The 21,153-nt window shown below is 38.0% G+C and overlaps 3 protein-coding genes across 6 annotated transcripts in view; all 3 read right to left on the reverse strand.

Annotated features, from left to right (window-relative positions):
* LOC127689934 (membrane-spanning 4-domains subfamily A member 6B-like) overlaps positions 1–21,153 on the reverse strand; it is a 167,588-nt gene that overhangs the window by 59,434 nt on the left and 87,001 nt on the right. The gene's annotated exons all lie outside the window — the stretch shown is intronic.
* Positions 1–21,153, reverse strand: part of LOC127690062 (membrane-spanning 4-domains subfamily A member 6C-like) — a 113,001-nt gene that overhangs the window by 4,802 nt on the left and 87,046 nt on the right. The window lies entirely within an intron of this gene.
* On the reverse strand, positions 1,014–19,053 carry LOC127690045 (membrane-spanning 4-domains subfamily A member 4D-like). Of its 2 annotated transcripts, XM_052189609.1 has the most exons (7): positions 18,910–19,053; positions 11,114–11,273; positions 8,981–9,100; positions 6,489–6,545; positions 5,226–5,342; positions 2,710–2,811; positions 1,014–1,166 (listed from the first exon to the last, which is right to left on the reverse strand). In XM_052189609.1, exons 2-7 carry the CDS (start codon positions 11,246–11,248, stop codon positions 1,026–1,028), a joined length of 672 nt encoding a protein of 223 aa, XP_052045569.1. In that variant the 5' UTR covers positions 11,249–11,273; positions 18,910–19,053; the 3' UTR covers positions 1,014–1,025. The 2 variants fall into 2 exon arrangements, with proteins under 2 accessions (XP_052045569.1, XP_052045575.1); XM_052189615.1 differs by lacking the exon at positions 2,710–2,811.

Raw genomic sequence — 21,153 nt, forward strand, 5'->3', positions numbered from 1 at the left:
TATTCTTCTTGGTATACTCCTCCCCCTTTTTTTTTTTTTTTTAGTTTTTTTGTGTGTAGTTGTATATATACAATAAAAGCTCACTTATGTTTCCATTATTTTCCAGAAAGGATTTAGTCTAATAGCAGACATTTTGGACTTTGCTTTTAACCAGAAAGCCAATGTGAACATTCAATTGGAAGGCAGTGTAAGCTTCACAGTCAACCTTTAGTGACTTAGTTTCACAAATTAGGCCTCATATCTGAAAGATTTTGCAATCTCTCAAAAGAATGGCACTACTTGGGAAAAAGTGTTCAAAAATGTGATCCTTAGAGGAGATTACAGTGTCAATCCACAATAATAAGTGACTTTTTAGGTTATATGTAATATATACACATATGTGTATGTACAATTTCTATACTTTCTATATTCTCTCTATGTACACTATATACATCTGATTATATATATATGTAGAGAGAAACTATATTTATATAAATATACACATGTATATAAATATATGTGTGTGTGTATTTAAGGATCAGGTAGTCTTGTTTCAGTCATTTCTCTTTATTATAATTTTTTACCATATCAATTAAAGTATACAGTATGTTATCATATGATGAATATGCACATAAAGATTAAAATTAGTGGCTATCATTAGTAATTTAATATACATGTTGTCTTACATATGTTATGTGTTTGTTCATGATCAAACGCAGCTAAATCTACTTATTTAGCAAAAGCCCCAAAGAAATGTGAACTTCAATCATCACTCTTTGTAAAAAGACCTCACTTCACTAACAGATCATTTTTGTTTTTTTTTCCTTCAGTTCGCTTTCAAAACTTCTTTGCCAAATCATTGCCCTTTGTACAGACAATGAATGGAGGAGCTAAAGTGTTGTTGACCTAGTAAATGCTTGACTTACATATTTACAGCATGTCTGATATTCCCCCAAGAGCCAGTGTAATGCAGTGTTAATTTTCCAGAGCACACACACACACACACACCAAAAAAAACCCCAAACACATTCACATAAACATGAAAATTAGACTATTTCTTCTGTGTGGTTCTGGTATACATTTTCTGGAACATTTTTCCCCTGGTGTTCTGATGGTAGCAATGGTTGAAGTGTCGTGGGAGGTGCCATCACTGTCACAGCAGGATTTGATGGTAGCACTACAAGAACCTGTGAAATGAGTCAAAATGTCATTGAGTCACCCAGGATAGTCAGCGTTTCCATTTCCATATTCTATAGCATCACTATTCCTAATGTCTATACTGTGGCTACTAAGTAGAATCAAATATCACACTGAGTGGTCTCTGGGCCACTTCTAGGATCATGAAGTTTTACAGACCTAGGATATTCTTTCTGTGGTAGCAGAGAGGGGCTTTTATTGCAGCTGCATCTTAGAGCATAAGTCTTCTATATGAATAGCTTACTTGAACCAAACTGTTACAGATGACAGTGGTGTTCTCCCTTACCAGTTTGCTCCTGTTGACAGAGGAACATGCAGACCTTGACATGGTAGCCTTGAATGAAGTTCTGCACACGTGACAGTGGCCCAGAATGGCAGAAACATCATGATACATGGAAATATATTTGGTCCTTCACACTCAAGAGACATGGGTCAGCAGTAGAATGAAGAAGATATACATACTTAAGCAAAACTTCCCCTGTGTCCCTGCTTTTGTGGGTTAACACACTAGAGAACAGCAGGAACAGTGTTCCTCAGCTCCAGGGAGCAGTTGCCAGGTTACACTAGCTTTTTATATAAGCTTTGAAGTACCTTATTGGCATACTATATTCATGGTCTACTTCCTGGCTATTCTTCTCCTACATATTTTTCTCCTTCTACACATGTGACTTTCTTCTCCCTATGTGGTCTTCTTCTTCCTTTCTGTTCAACAGCATCTGCAGCAGTCCTTGGATTAAGACAATGGCCATGTGTGCTCAAACTCAAAGTTTCTGAGAAACAACAGCCCACTCAACACTATGAACACAGTTTAGACAGAAGAGTGTGGACTAGATAGGAAGAATTAGAGTGGAGGGAATGGGGCTGGATTTGATTATATGCGAGTAGGGCATATACAATGTGAAAGTAACCAGTGCACAAAAACAACTTTAAGCTCTTCTTCACCTGGGCTTCATCTCAGAAGTAAGCTAGTTTGGAAGAACACCACTGTCATTTGTGACACTTTGGTTCAAGTAAGCCATTCACAGCATGCTGGGTGAGGTTATGGGGCAGTGAGGCCCCTTATTGTGAGGGAGCATTGCTTTATAACACAAGGATCTGGAAATGGGTGACCTTTGAACAGAGAGGGGTGGTTTGACACCCCTAAATATGTTTTCCCAGACTTTCTGAGATTTTGAGGCCTTTCCCTCCATCTTCCTCTGCCTGGAGTATGAAGGGATTTTCAGCTTTTTCTGTCCTATTTTTTCATTGGTTTTGGTTTCCCTCCCTCAAACTGTCCTAATGGTGTCCTTGAGCTTCCTTCTGTGTCTGGCCTTAAACTTTGTTATTAATGAAACTAGGAAACCCAGAGGGAACCTCAGTTTCTCTGCTCACATAGCCTCTGAAGACTGAGCAGGGGACAAGTCTAAGCTGTTGGTGGTCTACACTGTGCAAGGTAAGATACAAAATGTGTCCTTGTAAGCTGGTAGATTTGTGTGACTTACTAAAGAGCAATAGAGACCTGCTAAGCATCACCCAACGAGAACTGCAACTCACCTCACTGGAGTTACAACAGGAAACTTTACATCCAAATGCAGATACAGACACAGCAATGCAGAATTCTAGCAGATTTAAAATTAGCATCAAAACCTCAAAACCCTGAAAACAGATTCACACCAAGGAATGTGAAGAATGGAGATCACATGTTTGAACTGCGCCCTCCTCCTCCTCCTTCCCCATGCCAAGGAGGGAAAACCCTGGCCAGGGGTTTGAAATCCAGCTTTGATACAGCCCAAACCTAAGACACTTTTCTCCTCAATGTCACTAATTTTCTCACTTAATTTTTAACTAATAAAAATTATCAGAGAACTCTAGCTCCAAGACTGATGTGCTCTGTGATAGTCATTTCACATGAGGAAAACAATAATATCATTTCATATTTAAAGAGGAGAGTCTTTAAGTATAGTCCCAATCCAAGGATGGAGTTAGCCTGGTTTACAGTGAGAACAGGGGTTGTTTATTAGATAATATAGGCAGAATATCCTTCCTTCTTGTTCAAGAGCATCTGCAGCAGTCCTCGGGTTAAGACAATGGCCATGTGTGCACAAACTGAATGTTTCTGAGAAACAACAGCCCACTCAACTCCATGAACACAGTTTAGACAGGAGAATAGGGACTAGAAAGGAAGCATTAGAGTGGAGGGATCTATGCTGGCTGTCCAATTTTTAAAATTTTTTATTAGACATATTCTTTTTTATTGAATATAATCTTCATTTACTTTTCAAATGCTAAAACCTTTCCAGGTTCCCCCCTCCCCAAAGACCCCAACCCCTCCTCCCACCCCCTGCCTCCAAGTATATGCCCCTCCACCCAACCCACTCCTACCTCTCCTCCTATTTCCCTTTGTTGGGGCATCTATTGAGCCTTCACCAGATCAAGGACCACTCCTCCCACGGATGCCCAACAAGGCATTCCTCTGCCACATTTTTGGCTGGAACCATGTGTACCCTGTCCAAATTATTATGACATTTTTACATGTAGAAGTAATATCCTGAAGAATTCTAGACTGAGGCTAGTTCTGTGTTTGCCTAGAAAATAGAGTACAGTATGATGAACCAAGGAGTGTGGACAGAAAGTGGAAAGATGAAAGCCAAGAAAGTTACTTTTCCCTAAAGCTCACAGGGAAGACAACAGCCCTACCAGCAGTTGTTTTTATGCAGTTGAGACTCATTTTGAACTACTATCACCCTATAATAAAATATAGGTGGATAACACACTATTTTGGTAGTAGTGATTGTCACAACTATGGTAAATCATTGGAAGGTTGGGCACCACACTCCTTTGTATTCATTGCATTTGGCTTTGTATTCTCAACAAGCCACAGGATCAAAATGGAAGATCAAAAGTGGCACATTTGTTTTGAATACTCCTGCCTTGAACTGGTGCCTAGGATTGGAAGGTTTGAATGATCTCAGTGATCAGATGTGGTCCCTCTCCTGAGAATTAGTCTGTTGATCAGGAGCTTGGCACATGTGAGATACTGATTCCATGGACCATGACAATATTTGTTTTGGTTGCTTTCCTCCTTGCTCCTGCTTCAACAGATCCCTTACCCTGAAGGCTCAGGCACTGAGGCAGGCTCAAGTGGAGAATAGCAAGTAGGAGAGAAAGCATAACATATAACTTAATTTGCATAAACAAGCATAGGCTTAGGCCTGGTGGCTCATGACTATAATCCCAACATTGAGAAGAGAGGATGGATTTGAACACAGATGAAATCTGGGCTAATAGTAAGATTCCAATCTCCAGCAATATCAATCATATATACTGAAAACATCAACAAAGCAAAACAAAGCAAAGGTAGATTTTCAACATAAGTAGCAGATGTATAATGTGTTTATAACACACTATTATAGGCTATAGGAACTGTCATTTTTCTTGATCATTTTAGCCGATCATTGGCAATTCCATGTGGCTTGTTCTGGTCATTCAAGATAGCACACTCTCTATCTGTTCTTTCTTACAAATAGCTTACACCTTTAATCCCATTTTGTAAGTTTTATAAGCAATACAATCTATCTTTTTCTCACAAGAGGTTTGGCACCTCCCACCATTAGGAACTTGGTTTTATTTTGGATCTCCCTGGGGCACCAAATGAAGATCAGATATGACATATGTGATCTTATTCTGGAAAAATAGCCACGTTAGTGGTTTTCTTTGTACTTAGTTACAGACAAAAGAGAAATGATGAGGTTTCCTCTGATCCCTAAAATATTGTTCTACTTCACCATCATTTCAACTTCACAAATTAATTTATTTTCATATTCTTTTTTTTAATAATTTATTTTTTATTCACTTTACATCCCAACGACAGCCCCCTCCTTTCTTTTTTTCCAGCCCCTATGCTACAAACCCTTTTCCTATTGCCATACCCTTTCTCCTTAGAGGATGGAGCCCCCCTTAGGTACCACCCCCAAATTTGATTTTATGATCAGAATGTTGACTGTTGCTTTTTCAAGAGTCAGTGATCCCTTGCCTCCACCATGGCATCCCACCGAAGAATGAATACTCACCCTGGTGAGTGGATAACTTCTAAAGTATGCACCCACAACCAAACCAATAACACCCATTATGCTTGCAGCTGCAGCCAACACAGAGCTGATAGTGTTCAGAATTAGACTGCTGATGATCTAGAAAGGAATGGGGATCAGTTATCAATGGCAATCTTTGTATAGCTCCATCAATATTTGAAGTACACCATTTCATCCTCTTCTTGCTCATACAAGACTCTGTGTCTCCCCTTATAGTAGCTTTACTTCCAATCCCTTGCCGAAATAAAAACATAATAACTATTATTCCTAAGAATAAATCCTCCAGATTATTCTCAAGGACACAAGATGATCTTCAAATTTGCTAGTAAAATTTTCAGAGACTTTGATACATTATCTGGAGAGCCTGTCTGTCATTTACTATCAAACTTTTAGTTTGCTGCATCTATAACATGAGCTACATTTTCATGGTCATAGTTGGTGAAAGTTGCTAAGGAGTCAGACAGGATTTAGCCCAGATTTAGAAAGGGCTCCTTGATCATGCTACAGAAGTTGACATTCACGTGTTGCAGAAAGTGAAATTCAAATGCAGCTTGTAGCAAATGAAATAATTGTGGAACTCTTGGCTATTGGCCTTATTAGCTTTATGATGGACATATTGTAAATGTCTTTTAAACCATTCATTATTTTATATGTACAAATGATTGATCTGCCAATATGTACATGAAGCATGCACATGGCCCTGGTAACCATATAAGACAGATGAAGGCTTGAGATCACATGGTATTAGAGTTAAATATGTCTGTGAGCCACCATATTGGTGCTTGGAAACAAATCTGTATCCTCTGTAAGAACCAGTGTTCTTAATGCCTGATTTTTTGGACTGTGTAAAAAAAATTATACTATTATTTTGGATAGATCTATAGAAGGTATTTTATTATGTCAGTCAATTTTTTTTATTTTACCACTTCAAAGAGTTGGGTGTCATTATCATGGGCTGGATCTGAAGCTTCAAGGCACATCTGTATAAACCCCACCTGACATTTCTTCCCCTAATTTACTGTACAGCACCAAGATTCTCCCAGCAACTGCTTTGACATTGCACCCTGTCAGACATAATGAGACATGTTCTGAGTCAGTAGTTCAGCTATACTTTTGAAAGTAAGGTCCTTCTAAAACTCATAGCTGTGGCTTTAGGAAGATAGACTCCATCCCTTTGTATCTTATCAGAATTCACAGATGATGAAATTACTCCCTTTTGATTGTAAAATAAACCAAAATACATACCAGGCTTTTTGTTGTTTTCACTTCTGCTGCAATTGACAGAGATCCTGAGATAATGAACTGTCATGAGGGGAAATATCCAGGTTAAAATTTTTAAATAGTTTGTATAAATCATAGCATACCAACCATTACTTGGAAATCAAGTGATTCTAGTGAAGTGGCTGACTGTCTACAAGGCAGCAGTTTTCTGTCACCCACCTTCACCATCCTCATAAGAGCAGAGAGGAAAAGTAAAATGAGTTATGGAAGAACCATCAAGGTTTATTTAGTAGATTATTTCATTTGTCTGTTTTGGATGTTTGAAGTAAGGTCTTGCTATGTTGTTCTGGTTGGCCTAGAGCTTGTTACAGAAATGAGACGAGGCTCATGCTTGGAGTGACTCTCCTGTTCATGCTTCCTGCGTGAAGGGGTTACCAGCAGGAGCCATCGACTGTGTCTCAAATTTTTAATAATATTTTTTTATGATTTCAGTATAGAGGAAAAATCTATGGTCTCTCTTTGCTGTACTTTTCTCCCTTAAATATCTATGACTGGAGTGATCATCTTTCTAATTACACTTATAAAGCTGTCTGCTGTTTCTTACTCTGGATACATTTATTTAACATTTAGGACATTTTGAGATTAGATTTCATAGATTTGAAAAGAAACTGAGGACTTTTTAAAATTTTAAATTATCAGGTTCTTTCACACCATTCTTATTAAGGTTTTTAAAAAACTTATTCAACTCTCCTCTTATGAAAAATTTTAAGAGCAGTGAAGACTCTCCAATGCTTATAACAAGAACATGCCAACATGACACCAAACTAAAGAAGTTAGCCCAACAATTATCCTTGTTGAAAATGCATATTTGAATATGTTAATAAAATAATTTCAGCAATTTAAAATTATATAATAGATGATGACGAGAATATGTAGCTCATTCGAGTCTGCCAATTTGGCCATTATTTTCAGTTTAATTGAAGTGACTGCTGTAAATTTGATTGAACTGACCTTTTTAGACTATTCAGCTAACTATACTGATGTCTGGATTTGTTTTCAAAATTTTAGTTCAGAAGCTTCAAAAGTTAATGAAAGTGTCAGTAGGACCATATCATTGAAACTAAAATCAAGATATAGATGAGAGGTTGGGGAGTTTGATGTCAGTCCATTGCTCCCTAGCAGGCCTGAAACCTTAAGTGGATCCTCCATCATGAACTATGGGAGTTGTTATCCAAGATGGTAATGAGTAGGAAATAATTATGGAAGCAGACATCCATAGTGAGGAGATTAATGAGATCCTGAGTTCTTGTTTATGGACTGAATACATCTTGAGAAAATTAGCCTTTACTCATTTTATTTTTCATTTATACAGTGAAGATAAGGGCAAATTTTTCAGACATCATAGTGATTGGTTGAAGTAGAACATTACATACAAAAAAATGTAGTAATGTGCCCATATTATAGTGCAATGTAAATTATCACTGGTATTATTTGTGGGATTATCATCATATTATTATTACTACTGATATTAATATTAATATATAAAGTGTAATTCAGTTTTGAAAAATATGACAGTCTGTGGCATTCTTCAAATCTTAAACACTTGTTGTAAAAGAAGGGAAAATTAAAAGACCAGGTCTATCAAATAACTAAAATTTCTCATTCTACAGATCATCAATAAGTGGAAATGTTGCAACACTTGAATTAAACTCTGGACTGTAAGATAACAAATAACCAAGGTTATGCATTTTGTTTTCTACTTGTAAGTTCATATAACATATTGGTAAGAAAATGTTCAATTTTTATACTTAACTGATATTCTGAACTCTAAAAAACAAATTCTCTCAAATTTGATTTTAAAGGAAAGTTTTTTAACTTATAAATTTCTCATTCAAATTTTTGATTAGTTATTTTATTTACAATTGAAACAAAATTTATCTTCAGTTTTCCTATTCTCTTAAGCATTTACTGAAATTTGATTACCCAGATGCTGTTAATCACCTGCTCAGCTTTGTCCCCTCTTCTTTGCCAACAAAAATTTTTTGTTTCATTCATGTTTTTCATGGGCTTCAGAGTTTAATGATCCTTTCCTAGGGATCACTAATAGGATAGCAAGCCAGTTATCCTTGGTTTGAAAATATTCTTGTAAACATATTATGAGCAGTGAAACAGATAGGTCAGCAAGTCATACCACTCTTTCTAAACAACCCTAGGAATGACTAGCAATGAACTTAGGAAATCAGTGGTGTCAATGCTTCAGTAACTCTTGTGGGAGTACATGACAACATGCTGTCACAATGTATCTTAAGTGACATATTAAAAAAATGGTCCACTTATCTTATATGAGTGGCACGTGGATATTGTAATGTGAACATGGAAATACTGAACCAGATTTAAATATGCTGTCCTCGACTTATAGACTACTTGAAACAGTTGAGAGAAGATTTCACCCAAAGTTAGTATAGTCACAACAGGGTGCCATTATCCCCAGTTATATAAGACTGTATGTTACTCACCATTATTGGTCCCCAAATTGGGGCCATTAACATCACTGAAATGTGTTCTTCAGAAAACATATTTTTCATAACTATTATTCCTAAGCTGAAGTTTATGAGAGCAATCATAATTTGAACAACCTAGAAACAAAAAAATAAAAATCAAAACATTATCCATAATGAAAATTATGCCCATGCTAAGTAAGTACTTCCACCACTTTGAGGGAACTTGTGAAGTTCTTTCCATAGATACTTTTATGATGCCCATGATGCATCTCTACCTGTTGTTATCCTTTGTCACATAATCATACAAGAATAGTGAATTAGGAAGAAAGTATACCAGTAAGAAACAATTTGAGAAAATAAAGTCAGGTGCAGAATGAGGGACATATGAAGGGCACACATGGTCTTCTTTGTGAGCTTGGATTTTGAAGAAGGAATGTGAATATATTGACCCAACAAAGGGGAAATTTGAGAATAACTGCACCCATAATAAAGACTTAAAGAATAAAAATGTATGAAGATGTGTGGAAGGAAAGAAGAGCGGTCTGTAGAGAGGAAAGAATGGCACTATATGAAAAGATTGAAAAAATTTGTGTATTTATTATCATATATCTGTGTATATGTAATAATAATACTTAAAGGAAAAGAAATCAGAAATTTGAAAGGAAGGAGTCAGCCTGGAAAGGTTGGTGGAAGGAAATAGAGGATGGAAAGTATGTAATCATATTTTAAGTAATTTTTTTGAAATGGAAAAGGACAGATCTAAAACTCCACCACACTTTGATTTGAGGGAACCCAGCCAAGATGGTCAGAACTTGATCCAAAGGAAAAAATAAAAATAGAGTGAATATCACTAGAATTCAAAACAGGAAATTAATAGCCCAAAACTTATGAAACAAAAGGTTTATTTTTCTTAAACACAAATAAAATCAATTACTTGCTAGCCAAGCAAACTGAAAAGACAAGTGGTTAATAATTCCAGTAATGATTCAGGGGATAGGATATGTGTGAACCCCAAGAGAAGAGGCCAACTGACCCAATAGCATAGAGGAAACAGAGACTTCCTTAAGAATACCATGTACCAAATGCCAGATAAAGAAAGAGCCACTAATGTCATTTTAAAAAGTGTAATTTAAGCAGGCAGAGGTGGTGCAGGCCTTCAATCCCAGCACTCAGGAGTCATAGACAGACAGATCTCTTTGAATTCAAAGCTAGCCTAGTGTACAGTATATGTTCTAGGACAAAAAGGGTCACCCAGAGAAAAAGTATTTCAAAAGACTAAAAACAAAACAAAACAAATGAAAAAATCCAAACAAACAAAAACAAATGAACCTCAAAAATAGAACACTTTGAAAAAATTCACTACTACTTGATATTACTATGATTTATTTTAAATTAATATTTAAAAAATTAATAAGCTAGTAGAAGACAAAGCACTAAGTTCAGAGTGCTCAACACTGGGAGGGTTTATACCTTTGTCCCGCTTCAATTTTATTGTAAATGTAAACTGCTCTCAATTTAAAAATTCATATTCTGTGTTAACTTAAAACACAAATCATGAAAATGATGAAATGATAAGATTTAGAACAGTGAGGTAGAAAAGGAACAGGTGTCTGTCTAATGGCGACTGCCCAATGATTAGAAGCTTGGCGTAGTGAGTACCTTCTTCATTTGCTGGCCTTTAACTTGCCTACGATGTTACTTTTAAAAGTTCTCTATTATTTTTAGGTGCATTCTTCTGTAGATAGAAGATTGTGGACAATGGAGGATTTCCCACCATCTGAGTAGCAGGATAAAGAAAGGCACTGCAATTGTACAGAACAGAATGGGTTTGTCAGCCACAGGGCCAGGCCATAGCTGTAGCTTTATAGATTTTTCTCTACACTGAGTTAGATATGATCATCTTAGATCCACAGCCTAGAACATACCTGAAGTCTCTATATTTTCAATGGATCAAATTCAAAGTCTGCTGTGATAGACTAACATGTCAACTTACAAATGATAAATTTGAAAATTAAATGCTTTTGCCCTTGGGATGTATTAATGTACAATGAAGCTGGCGAGAGAGGGCATGGCATGTTTTTTTTAAAAATATATATAAATTTATATATTTACAAAATCATTTTCCCTTGAAATGCAAAGATGTCTTACCCCGAGGACTTTGGGTTCCCCCTTCATGAATTTCTCTTTGTTTTCGTTCCACATCTGTGATTTCATAACAGAATTCTCCGAGGGCTGAGCCCCTTCAGGAACCACTGCCATGGTGGTCTGTTCGAGTCCTTGCATGGTTTCTAGGGCAGCAGGAACAGGACTAAAATAAGAATGAAAATTTGGATGAACTTCTGGAAATGATTCAATGCCAGGTTCCATATGAAATCTTTCTATTTTTAGTGATGATGATGATGATGATGATAATTTAGATAAGATGGAAAAACAGGATAAATCTCTTGGTAGGAGAAGATCTTCCAATTCTATTTCCAATTTTATTTTAAATGCTCATGCTTTTTACTTATCTACCACAAATACTTTGGATGAGACTTTTCAAATTATTAGTTGGAGCATTTGTGCATGTTGACGTCATGTGCAGGAGGTGCACCCCACTCCACCATCTGTTCCCACAACAAAGAAACCATCACATCTGTGGAGTCTCCTCACAGAGTCTCTGGCTTCCAACAGATACAACTCCCCTCTGCTGTAAACTACTCAACCAACCTGCAGTGCACAGAGAACTTAAGCAGTCTCTGCTACTTCTGCCTAGAGAGAATTATGGTTTCTTTAAAAACCCAGTTATGATATGTGAATATGTTTTTGTTTTAAAACCAGGTGTTGGATATGGGGCTGCTTCAGATTGGCCATAGCTGATAACTAGAATGGTCTAGTGCTGTAGGAGGGGCATGATTATTGGCAACTGCAAATGTTTGGAACACTGGGGACATTAGAGAGTATGAATGTGAGAGCACAGAGCCCTGAGCAAGCCTTTGATGGCTGCTGTTCCCCCCACCTCACCCCACCCCAACTCTCCCAGCTGCTGGTCACTGCTATTTACTGCTGTTGCATTTGCTGCTTTTGCTGTTGCTGGATTACTGGATTCCTGGTTTGCTGGATTTCTGGTTGCTGGTTAGAGATATTCTATTCATGGAGATTGGATTTGTTCAAGGAGCTTGATGCCCCTAATCAGCAGGAAGTTGTCTAAAGAGATGTCAACTCCCTTTCCCTTCTAAACTTCTTTCTCTCCTATCTAGTCTTGGGGGTGTGTGTGCAAGGGATTAGGGTGGATTAGGGCAGAGAAGGATGGTAGATATAAAAACCCAATAACTTAGCAAAACAAAAAATGCCTACACTTCCTTTTCATGTTCCAGAAGGCAAAGATATACTTAAGAGAGAGCAAGGTGAAGGGTTTAGTCCAGTGAAATGCACAACTTCTTCATTTGTTATAAAGAATCTCTGCCATCCTCTCAGAAATATCTTTAGAAGTTCGTGACATGCTGAACTCTGGGTCATCTATTCATTCCCCTCTTGGGTCACACTTACTAAACACCCAGCATAAAGATGGAAATCTAGCTGGGCAGTGGTGGCGCACGCCTTTAATCCCAGCACTTGGGAGGCAGAGGCAGGCGGATTTCTGAGTTTGAGGCCAGCCTGGTCTACAGAGTGAGTTCCAGGACAGCCAGGGCTACACAGAGAAACCCTGTCTCGAAAAACCAAAAAAAAAAAAAAAAAAAAAAAAAAAAAAAGGAAATCTAAAGAGCATGACTCTCTTTGGTCAAACTGAAAATAGAAACAAACAACAAACAAGCCTAAACCTCAACAGTTTTTGGTAATTGACAGTGATACAAAAATGAAGTCTGCGCAGAGAAAAGCCTGTGCCTAAGATAGAATAATCTGAGTGATGGAGAGATGGCTCAGTGTTTAAGAGTGCTTGATGCTCTTCCTGAGGACACAGGGGCAATTCTTAGGTCCAATATGGCAGCTCATGTCCACCTATACCTATAGTTCTAGGGCATAAACACCTTCTCTGGTCTCTTTAAGCACCAAGAATACATGTGGTATACATACATACATCAGAAAAATACCTATACACATAAAAGTTTGAATAATCTGAAGTTTTCTCATAGCTCTCATTAAGACTGGAATTTCTGGTTACTACCATTCTTTGGATCACTTTGATTTCATCTGTGCAAGAGTGCATTGGGCACAATTGCTACCAAGCTTCTTTCTGATCTTCACACAGTGGAGTCTTCTCAGTGTCTTCCACTGATGAACATCTATATCAGAGGCTTCAGCTCTTGGCCGTTGAGTCCTGGTCACAGTCCATCCCAAGAGCAGATGAACCATGCCATGCTCAGTGCTCAGCCTCCATAAGTTGAAGTTCCACCACAGTCTGCATGGATCAGACACTGTCGTAACTCATGGATTAATGAATAATATGTAGGTGACAGAGATTGATATTATGGAAGTTTTAAGAGTCTGTGAAATGATCAGTCGATAATTTAAATATCACTTTTAGGTTTCTGATACCCTGAGTATAGAAAAATTAAAACAGCTTCATAGAGTGCCCAGTTGGGTCCTTCTTAAAGCCTTTAGGTTTTCTTGTACTTTCTGTTTAAAACTATTATTTATTAATTTAAAATTTTTATTAATTTAAAATTTTTATTATTTTAAAAATTTACTTTTTGAGGATATTGTACTTAAGTACTGTATTTACATCATTTCCATCCCACCCTATCTTCTCTCCAACTTGTTTTTTCTATATTCTTTGTTTACGTTCCAAATACTTTCCCCTTTCCCAGTTCCCCCTCCTCATCGTTCTCATAAACCTTCTTCCCTCTACCCATTTCCCAATTACCCCCCTCCTCACATTTCTCTGACCTGGTACTCCCCTACAATGCTGGATCAAGTTTTTTCAGAACCAAGGCCCTCTCCTTCCTTCTTCTTGGGAATCATTTGATAGGCTAATTGTGTCTTGAGAATTCAGAGTGTCTGGGCTAATTAATATCCAAAACTAATAGAAAAGAAACTGGGGACGACCCATGGGCACAGGGAAAAAGTTCCTGAACAGAACACCAACAGCTTATGCTCTAAGATCAAGAATTGACAAATGGGACCTCATAAAATTACAAAGTTTCTGTAAGGCAAAGGACACTGTCAAAAGGACAAAACGGCAACCAACAAATTGCGAAAGGATCTTCACCAATTCTCCAACTTTTCTCATGATCTCCTACTTCCTTTATGTTCATAACCACTTTCCCTTTAATTATTATTGCTAAATATGCATATGATTTTACAGACACACACACACAATATTGGGTCCATTTAATGTTGCTTGTATGTAAATATGTTTAGAAATGACCGCTTAGTATTGGATAACCCATTAGGGAGCTTCTTGCTAGAGGAGCCAGAAATTGCCTATAGTTTTCATCTATGGGTGAAACAGTGGCACTTGTTGTCTTGAAGGTAGCCAAGATATATATAAATGGCCTTAAAAACACAATAAGAGAAAATCCATGCCTGGTACTGTAAAGCTAGCCACCTGCCTGTGACTGGTGAGGTCATAGACCCTTGAGGAGAAACTATTGCTGCCACTTTAACAAACCTTCATTTTTTTCCTTGTAGTTATTCTTTGCAACAAAACTGCCTCCCAAGGTATCACTCAACCCAAGGTCAAAAGACTAGTGTATGCAGTGAACTCACTTTTCTCATTTTCTCCTAGATGTCCCATATTCATCCAGTAAATTAAAAGTCACCATACAGAAGCCTGAGAGGCCAAATTCCTGCACAGACCTACTTCCTCATGCCTGTCCTCTGTGTCTGAGGAGAGTGGAGCTCTGGGAAGGCCTCAGAGTCTTTCTTCAGGGTTTGTGGGCACCCCATACCCAGCATACCACTTGGCTTTAATTTGCATAATTCTAGCACATTTCTAAATCATAAAGGCTGTGATATGATCCTCTGAAAACAGACAATCACTTCCTACTTTTTCTATAAAAACCATTAATTGACTTTTGATTCTTCCACCAAGGTGTGCATATTTATTGTGAAATATAATTAAAAGGAGTGGCTCCCATTAACACAGTTTTTATTCCACAAGAAAATAGTGCCACTTACCGTATGATAAATTGGGAGATTTCCTTTTTAAAAAACTCCATCAGAGGAATATAAATAGATAAATATGTTACATAAAAATGTTGTATGACAAATTGTTGTTTGTTAAGTATTAATAAAAGGCAAAAGTTAAAACTAAACAGAGTAGACATACCAAAATATAACAAATATACAATATTAAAGATCTAATATACTCAGACTAATGTCATTTAGATGGCCTTTCCAAATCGTTTTGAAAAAAAATCACACATTGTAGTTACATGTGTTTTCCTAGAGACCTGTGTATTTCTAGAGAATGGTGTATAAAGATTTTTAAATGTATTGTGCATGCAGGAAACTCTACCATCAGAGACTAGTCATGAATTTATCATTGATACATAGGGAGAATTAATAGAGTGCTTTTCTTTGTCTAAGAAGCATCCAGTTTTATAGAAAAAGCTTATTCTCTAAGACAAACGTAACCAGTCATTTCTTGCATAATCTCATTATTTTAATAAAACTTAGATTCCTCACATAAAATCTAAACCACATTCACATTACTTTGATAAAATATTGAGTGATTATGAAGAAGGGGGGTTTATTTAACCCATTTTTGGTGGCATAATAAAAGCATGACCACAGAAATTGAGAGCTCTAGTTGAGGTTATCCGGCTAAGTCACAATGTAAGACCGCGAAAACTGGAAAAGAGAGGGGTTACTGCTGCATGGTGAAATAGAAACTGTGAGCAAGACACAAGGTTTTCTTGATACTGCAATTTATCCTCATATGAACTAACCAGGGTCCTATAACACTACTTGAATCCCTTTTAAAGGCAAGGCTTTCAGTGACCTAACCACCTGCCTAGACTCATGGTTCTTAGTGTTCCTAATACACCAAAACTTTAATAGTGTTCCTCATTTTGTGGTGGTTCCCCAACCATAAAATTACTTTCTTTCATTTTCATAAATGTAATTTTGCTATTGCTGTAAGTCATAATGTAAATAACTGTGTTTTCAGATAAACTTAGGTGACTCCTGTGATAAGGTCATTCAACCCCCAAAGGGGTCTTACCTCACAGGTTGAGAACTCCTGTCTTAGAGGTACTGTTACTTCAGCATTTTTATATTGGAATCAAAGCCTCTATCACATGATCCCTTGGGAGTCAATCTCAGTTTGTATTACTCAATAAATATTTCTTAAGTGAAGTTTACATTAATGAATCGTAGTACAGGCCACAGATAAAATGGTGAAGATGATTAATAAATTCTACTCTTAGGAGCTTGATAAACTTAGAAATTAGGAGCAAATTCAGGGAAATCTTGGGAAATTCAGTCAACTAATAAGAAAGCCTGCCATTAGCATCTTGGATAATCTGTCCTCTGCCTGGTAAAGCAGAGCCTCCTGAGAGCTCAGAGGTCCCCACTGACCCCAAACATTGGGATGACTTGGAGCTTAATGGAGATGGGAGCATCTGAAAGGAGAGCTGAGAGTGAGCAGAGGACATCACAGTGGAGGGGAGTGAGAAGATGGAGGGGACCCTGCCATCTAATCAAGTAGTAACCTCATCCTCAATTTGATTTGTGAAAGATCCTCACGGGCAGGGATGTGGGTTGGGCAGAATGCAGTGGCTTTGGTTCTAGATAAAGCAGAAATGCAGGATCTGTGGCTTCTTCAGCCTTGACTGTGTCAGCAGTGAGTGAAGCTGTCTTAGAGGTCCACTGTAGGAAGCACCCATAGGAGCGGTGGCAACACTGATAACTGGGTACTCAATAGTGTTTTCTGATTCTATTCTTGGTTTTCTCTACATGGCTGAGACTTGATAAGGGATCCTTGGTTTGAGATCCAGCCACACACACAAGCAGCCACTGCAGTGCTGGCTTCCAAAGTACAGGTTCCCAGAGAGCTGCAGAGCCAGAGAACCAGGTCGGTCATCTAGACTCAGTCAAGCTATTCCCACCTGGAATTTAGACTGTGTTGTTTCTCCAGGGTGATACAGACTGCACACATAGCATGAGACTCTGGAGGATGTCAGATGTCCAGGTGTCAGGAGAAGATCATTGATATAACTCTGACATTGGTTAAAATATGAAATACCTGTATACCTATCAAAGCCGAGACAGGATCCATGAAGAGGTACATGAAATTATAATTTAGATCCTTGAGCTAACATGATGTAGAGTCTATGTGAGTCCAAGTTTTTGAAACACCATTAAGCAATGACCCTGGATCTTGATACCATTGAATGGGAAGCATGGAACTGTACAGAAATTTTCCCAGTGTGTATATGTGTATGTATATATGTTAGATTTGTTGGAGCTTTGCTCCATATACCATATGTATAAATGTATGTTTATGTGTATGTTCATTTGTATGTAATATGTGAAGTTGTTGGAGCTGGTTGAAAGTTGTTTCATCTACCAAATGGCCTAAGCATTCAGTTTCCCTTTCCTCACAGGGCGTCTTTCAGTTTCATCTTCCCCTCATCACTGCCTGTGACATCCTGTGTAAATCTGCAGTGTGTCCATACCCATACATTCTCTGGCTAGGAGGGTTCATCTCGGAGCAGGTGCCCCTCTGATTTATAACTATTCCAATGTTATTTCTGCTTCTGTTAGTTCTTGAGAAGCTTTCAAAAATAAGGTTCAACATTTGTTTTACAATCTTAGGAATGTCAGTGGTTTAGAAAAAAATAGACAGCACTTTTGTTTCTACCTGGAAGGCTTTTAAAAATGGTATTTGGCTTTCAATATCTTTTTTTATGGCTACTTTTCTTTTTTTACTTTGAACATTAGCATGAAGTTGGTTACTGTACACATCCAAAGGCCCAGTATGTTGGGGGGAAAATCATTAAATGGCACACCTTGTACCAGAGTCTTAATAAGAATAAAATATACAATGCTACATTGAGTGGTTAAAAATACACAAAAAAGTAGTTTTAACAATATATAAATTTTTATACTTAAAATCATGATGGAGTTGAAATTAAAATCAAGTGCATTTCCATTGCTAAAAAAATAATATTGGTATAGTTAACACAGGGAAGGAAGAAAACCATCACGCCGGGGATCTGACAGGATGCTAGGGGAAAAGATGAGTAAGGGAAGCCAGGCTTCTGGACCAGTTCAGAGCCCACCTAGCTCCACCCATCACGCAGCTACCTCCACCCATCACGCAGCTAGCTCCACCCATCACGCAGCTACCTCCACCCATCACGCAGCTACCTCCACCCATCACGCAGCTAGCTCCCTGGGCCAAGCAGCCCTCTCTCCCTCCTTCCCATCCTAACAGACTTTGTCCTACCTGCCACTCACCCCCACCCCCACTGAAGGTCAATAACCTTATTTACAGCATGACAGGTGCCTTCCCTCGCCAAGTCCCAACCTGACCTTCAACACCCTCTACAGAAGTATGGGAGAGACACTGTCCCATTCTCGAATAGACATAATCTTAAATCTTCTTGGCCTTGCAGGCAGAACTGGGACCAAGCAGCTCTTGCCTTCTTACATTCCTCTGGACAAACATTTAACAGCAAACTTTGTAAACCTAAGGCTAAGGATTCCTGGCAAGAAAACTGGACTTCCTTAAGAAATGAGAAAGTGCGAGTGGCCTCGGGATTGTGGGGACACCTGCTACCCACTATGACCACCAAGGACAGGATATTGTAGAGAGTGCTCATCAAGCTTTAAAGACTCAAATATTTAAGTTATGAAATAAGGAGTATAAATATTCAACTCCTCATCACATCTTAAACCATGCTTTACATGTTATTAATCATAAAATACTACAAAATAAAACATAAGTCTTTTTTAAAAAATTACATTTTATAATTTACTTCTCAGCCCCTAATAAAATGAAAAGATGTACTTACCAGACAATCGAAAGGATCAGATGTCAGATGACTTATTCCAGGAGAAGCTTTGCTTGTGTGTTCTCACAGGACGCTCATTCAACTTCGTAGATGCTAGAGAGGTTGACTGTGCCGATGCTTCCCCCACTGACTCAGAAACAGAAACTTTTGCTTCTGATACTTCCTCCCCACCCCCCTCAGACATTATACATGAGTGCATGTGTACTCTGAGGATTCAAAGTAGAAATTACTGCTTTTTATATAAAATGTAGGCTTGTGATTTTTTTGAGACAGGGTTTCTCTGTGCAGCCCTGGCTGTCCTGGAACTCACTCTGTAGACCAGGCTGGCCTCGAACTCAGAAATGCCCTGCCTCTGCCTCCCAAGGGCTGGGATTAAAGGCATGCACCACCACTGCCTGGATAGACTTGTGATTTTTTAAAAAAAAATTATAGGATTACTTTTTAAGATAAGTAATAAAATAGTTGATTCTTTCCTTGTAAGTGTACATTGCAACCTTCTAGTAAGAAAAACTGGATGAGAAAACTTCTCTACTTATACTCTGTTAATCTCTAACAAGTTACTTAGATACATATTAATATGGGTTCTTGGGCATAATTTGTTTTTCACCCCTAATATGTAGAATATTTGACCAAGTGAGGGCGTTAGGAAACATGTTTTTCTACATATATTTACTGTAATTGTTTACTGAGCAAAAATGTAATATAACCATATTGTAATTTTTATAGGGCTTGAAAGATTTTGCTGGTATATATAAGAAAGATGTGAGAGAAAATAAAGTTGTTGGAGCTTTTCTCTATCCAACAAATGTATGTGTGTATATGTGTATGTATGTATGTATGTGTGTGTATATGTATGTATGTATGTAATAGGTGAAGTTGTTGAAGCTTCTTGAGGCTTAATTCATTAACCAATTTTGTGTGTGTGTGTGTGTGTGTGTGTGTGTTTTGTATTCTTTCCCACCTTTTTCTTACAGGCTCCACAAAGTTTCAATGGACCCAGAGTCCATTGAAACTTCTCCTGGCTCCAGGGAGTCTTCTGTCAGCCCCAGTGAATCAGGCTTTGTTCCCTCAGAGAAAAGTCTACTGAATGACCAATTACCTACTCTATGTCCTAGTACAGTTTACCCTAGATGTCAAACCTGGTCTTTGCTAAAACAGAATGAGCATTCCCAACCCTCCCCCACCCCCAACGAAGCTAGTGTCACTTCCAAAACCAGGTAATAACACACACACACACACACACACACACACACACACGAAAACTACTTGCCATTTCCTGATGAACATACATAGATCTAAAAATGCTCAATAGAATACTGACAAAAAGAATACAAGTATATATTAAAAGATTTTTACCGTGACAACATTGGCTATATCCATAAAACCTGGAATGGCTCAATCTTCACAAGTTGGCTAATATAACGAATCATGTAAATGAAATTAAAGAAGAAATTACATGATCATATGAAGAGATGTGAAAATGCCCTTTAAGAAAGTCCAATAGGCCTTCACAATAAAATTTCTACAGAATGTAGGGCTAGCGGTAATATACCTTAATATAATAAAAGTTATATATTAGAAACTCATAACAACATCATTGTAAATGAAGAAGAGGTTGAATCAATCCCAATGAAGTAGAGGCAGAATTCTATTATTCTTATTCCTTTTCAGTATTGTGTTCTAAATACTAGTTGGACCAATAAGGTAAGAGAAGGAAATTGAAGTGGATGCAAATAGGGAAAGAAGACAACAAACCTGGGACCATGGAGGGAAAGTAGAAGGAATGGGAGAGGGATTGGGGAACCTGATCTGGTATTGGGTGAGGGGAAAATGACTAAAGCCCTGAGGGCCATGAGAAAGAAGAAAAACAGGCAATCTTGGGATATAGGAGGTTGAGGGGACCCTCCATAATGCACCAGAGACCTGGGAAATGAGAAACTCTCAGGACTCAAAGAGAGGGACCTTAGATGACATACCCAACAGTAGGGAGAAGGAACTTACAAAGCCCATCTCCAAGAGGAAGAGAGGGCATTAAATGAGGGAGGGGGACCATCCCATACTCACAACTCTGACTCATAATTGTTTCTGTCTGAAAGAATTTCAGGGATGGAAATGGAGAGGATCCTGAGGAAAAGTAGGTCCAGCAACAGGCCCAAAGTAGGATCCAGCTCAAGAGGAGGCCTGACACTGTGACTGATGCTATGGAACGCTCACAAAAAGGGACCTAGCATGACCACATTCCAG

This window comes from Apodemus sylvaticus, chromosome 1 (assembly GCF_947179515.1).
Source record: "Apodemus sylvaticus chromosome 1, mApoSyl1.1, whole genome shotgun sequence".
Classification (NCBI taxonomy): domain Eukaryota; kingdom Metazoa; phylum Chordata; class Mammalia; order Rodentia; family Muridae; genus Apodemus; species Apodemus sylvaticus.

Excerpts from the sequence above, each read along its gene's own strand:
- LOC127690045 (XM_052189609.1), bottom strand. The coding sequence starts at position 11,248 with ATGCAAGGACTCGAACAGACCACCATGGCAGTGGTTCCTGAAGGGGCT. Across the intron at positions 5,343-6,488 it reads TGAAAACAACAAAAAGCCTG|ATCATCAGCAGTCTAATTCT; the intron begins GTATGTATTTTG and ends ATTCCTTTCTAG. Across the intron at positions 1,167-2,709 it reads CCTGTTGTAACTCCAGTGAG|GTTCTTGTAGTGCTACCATC; the intron begins GTGAGTTGCAGT and ends CTCATTTCACAG.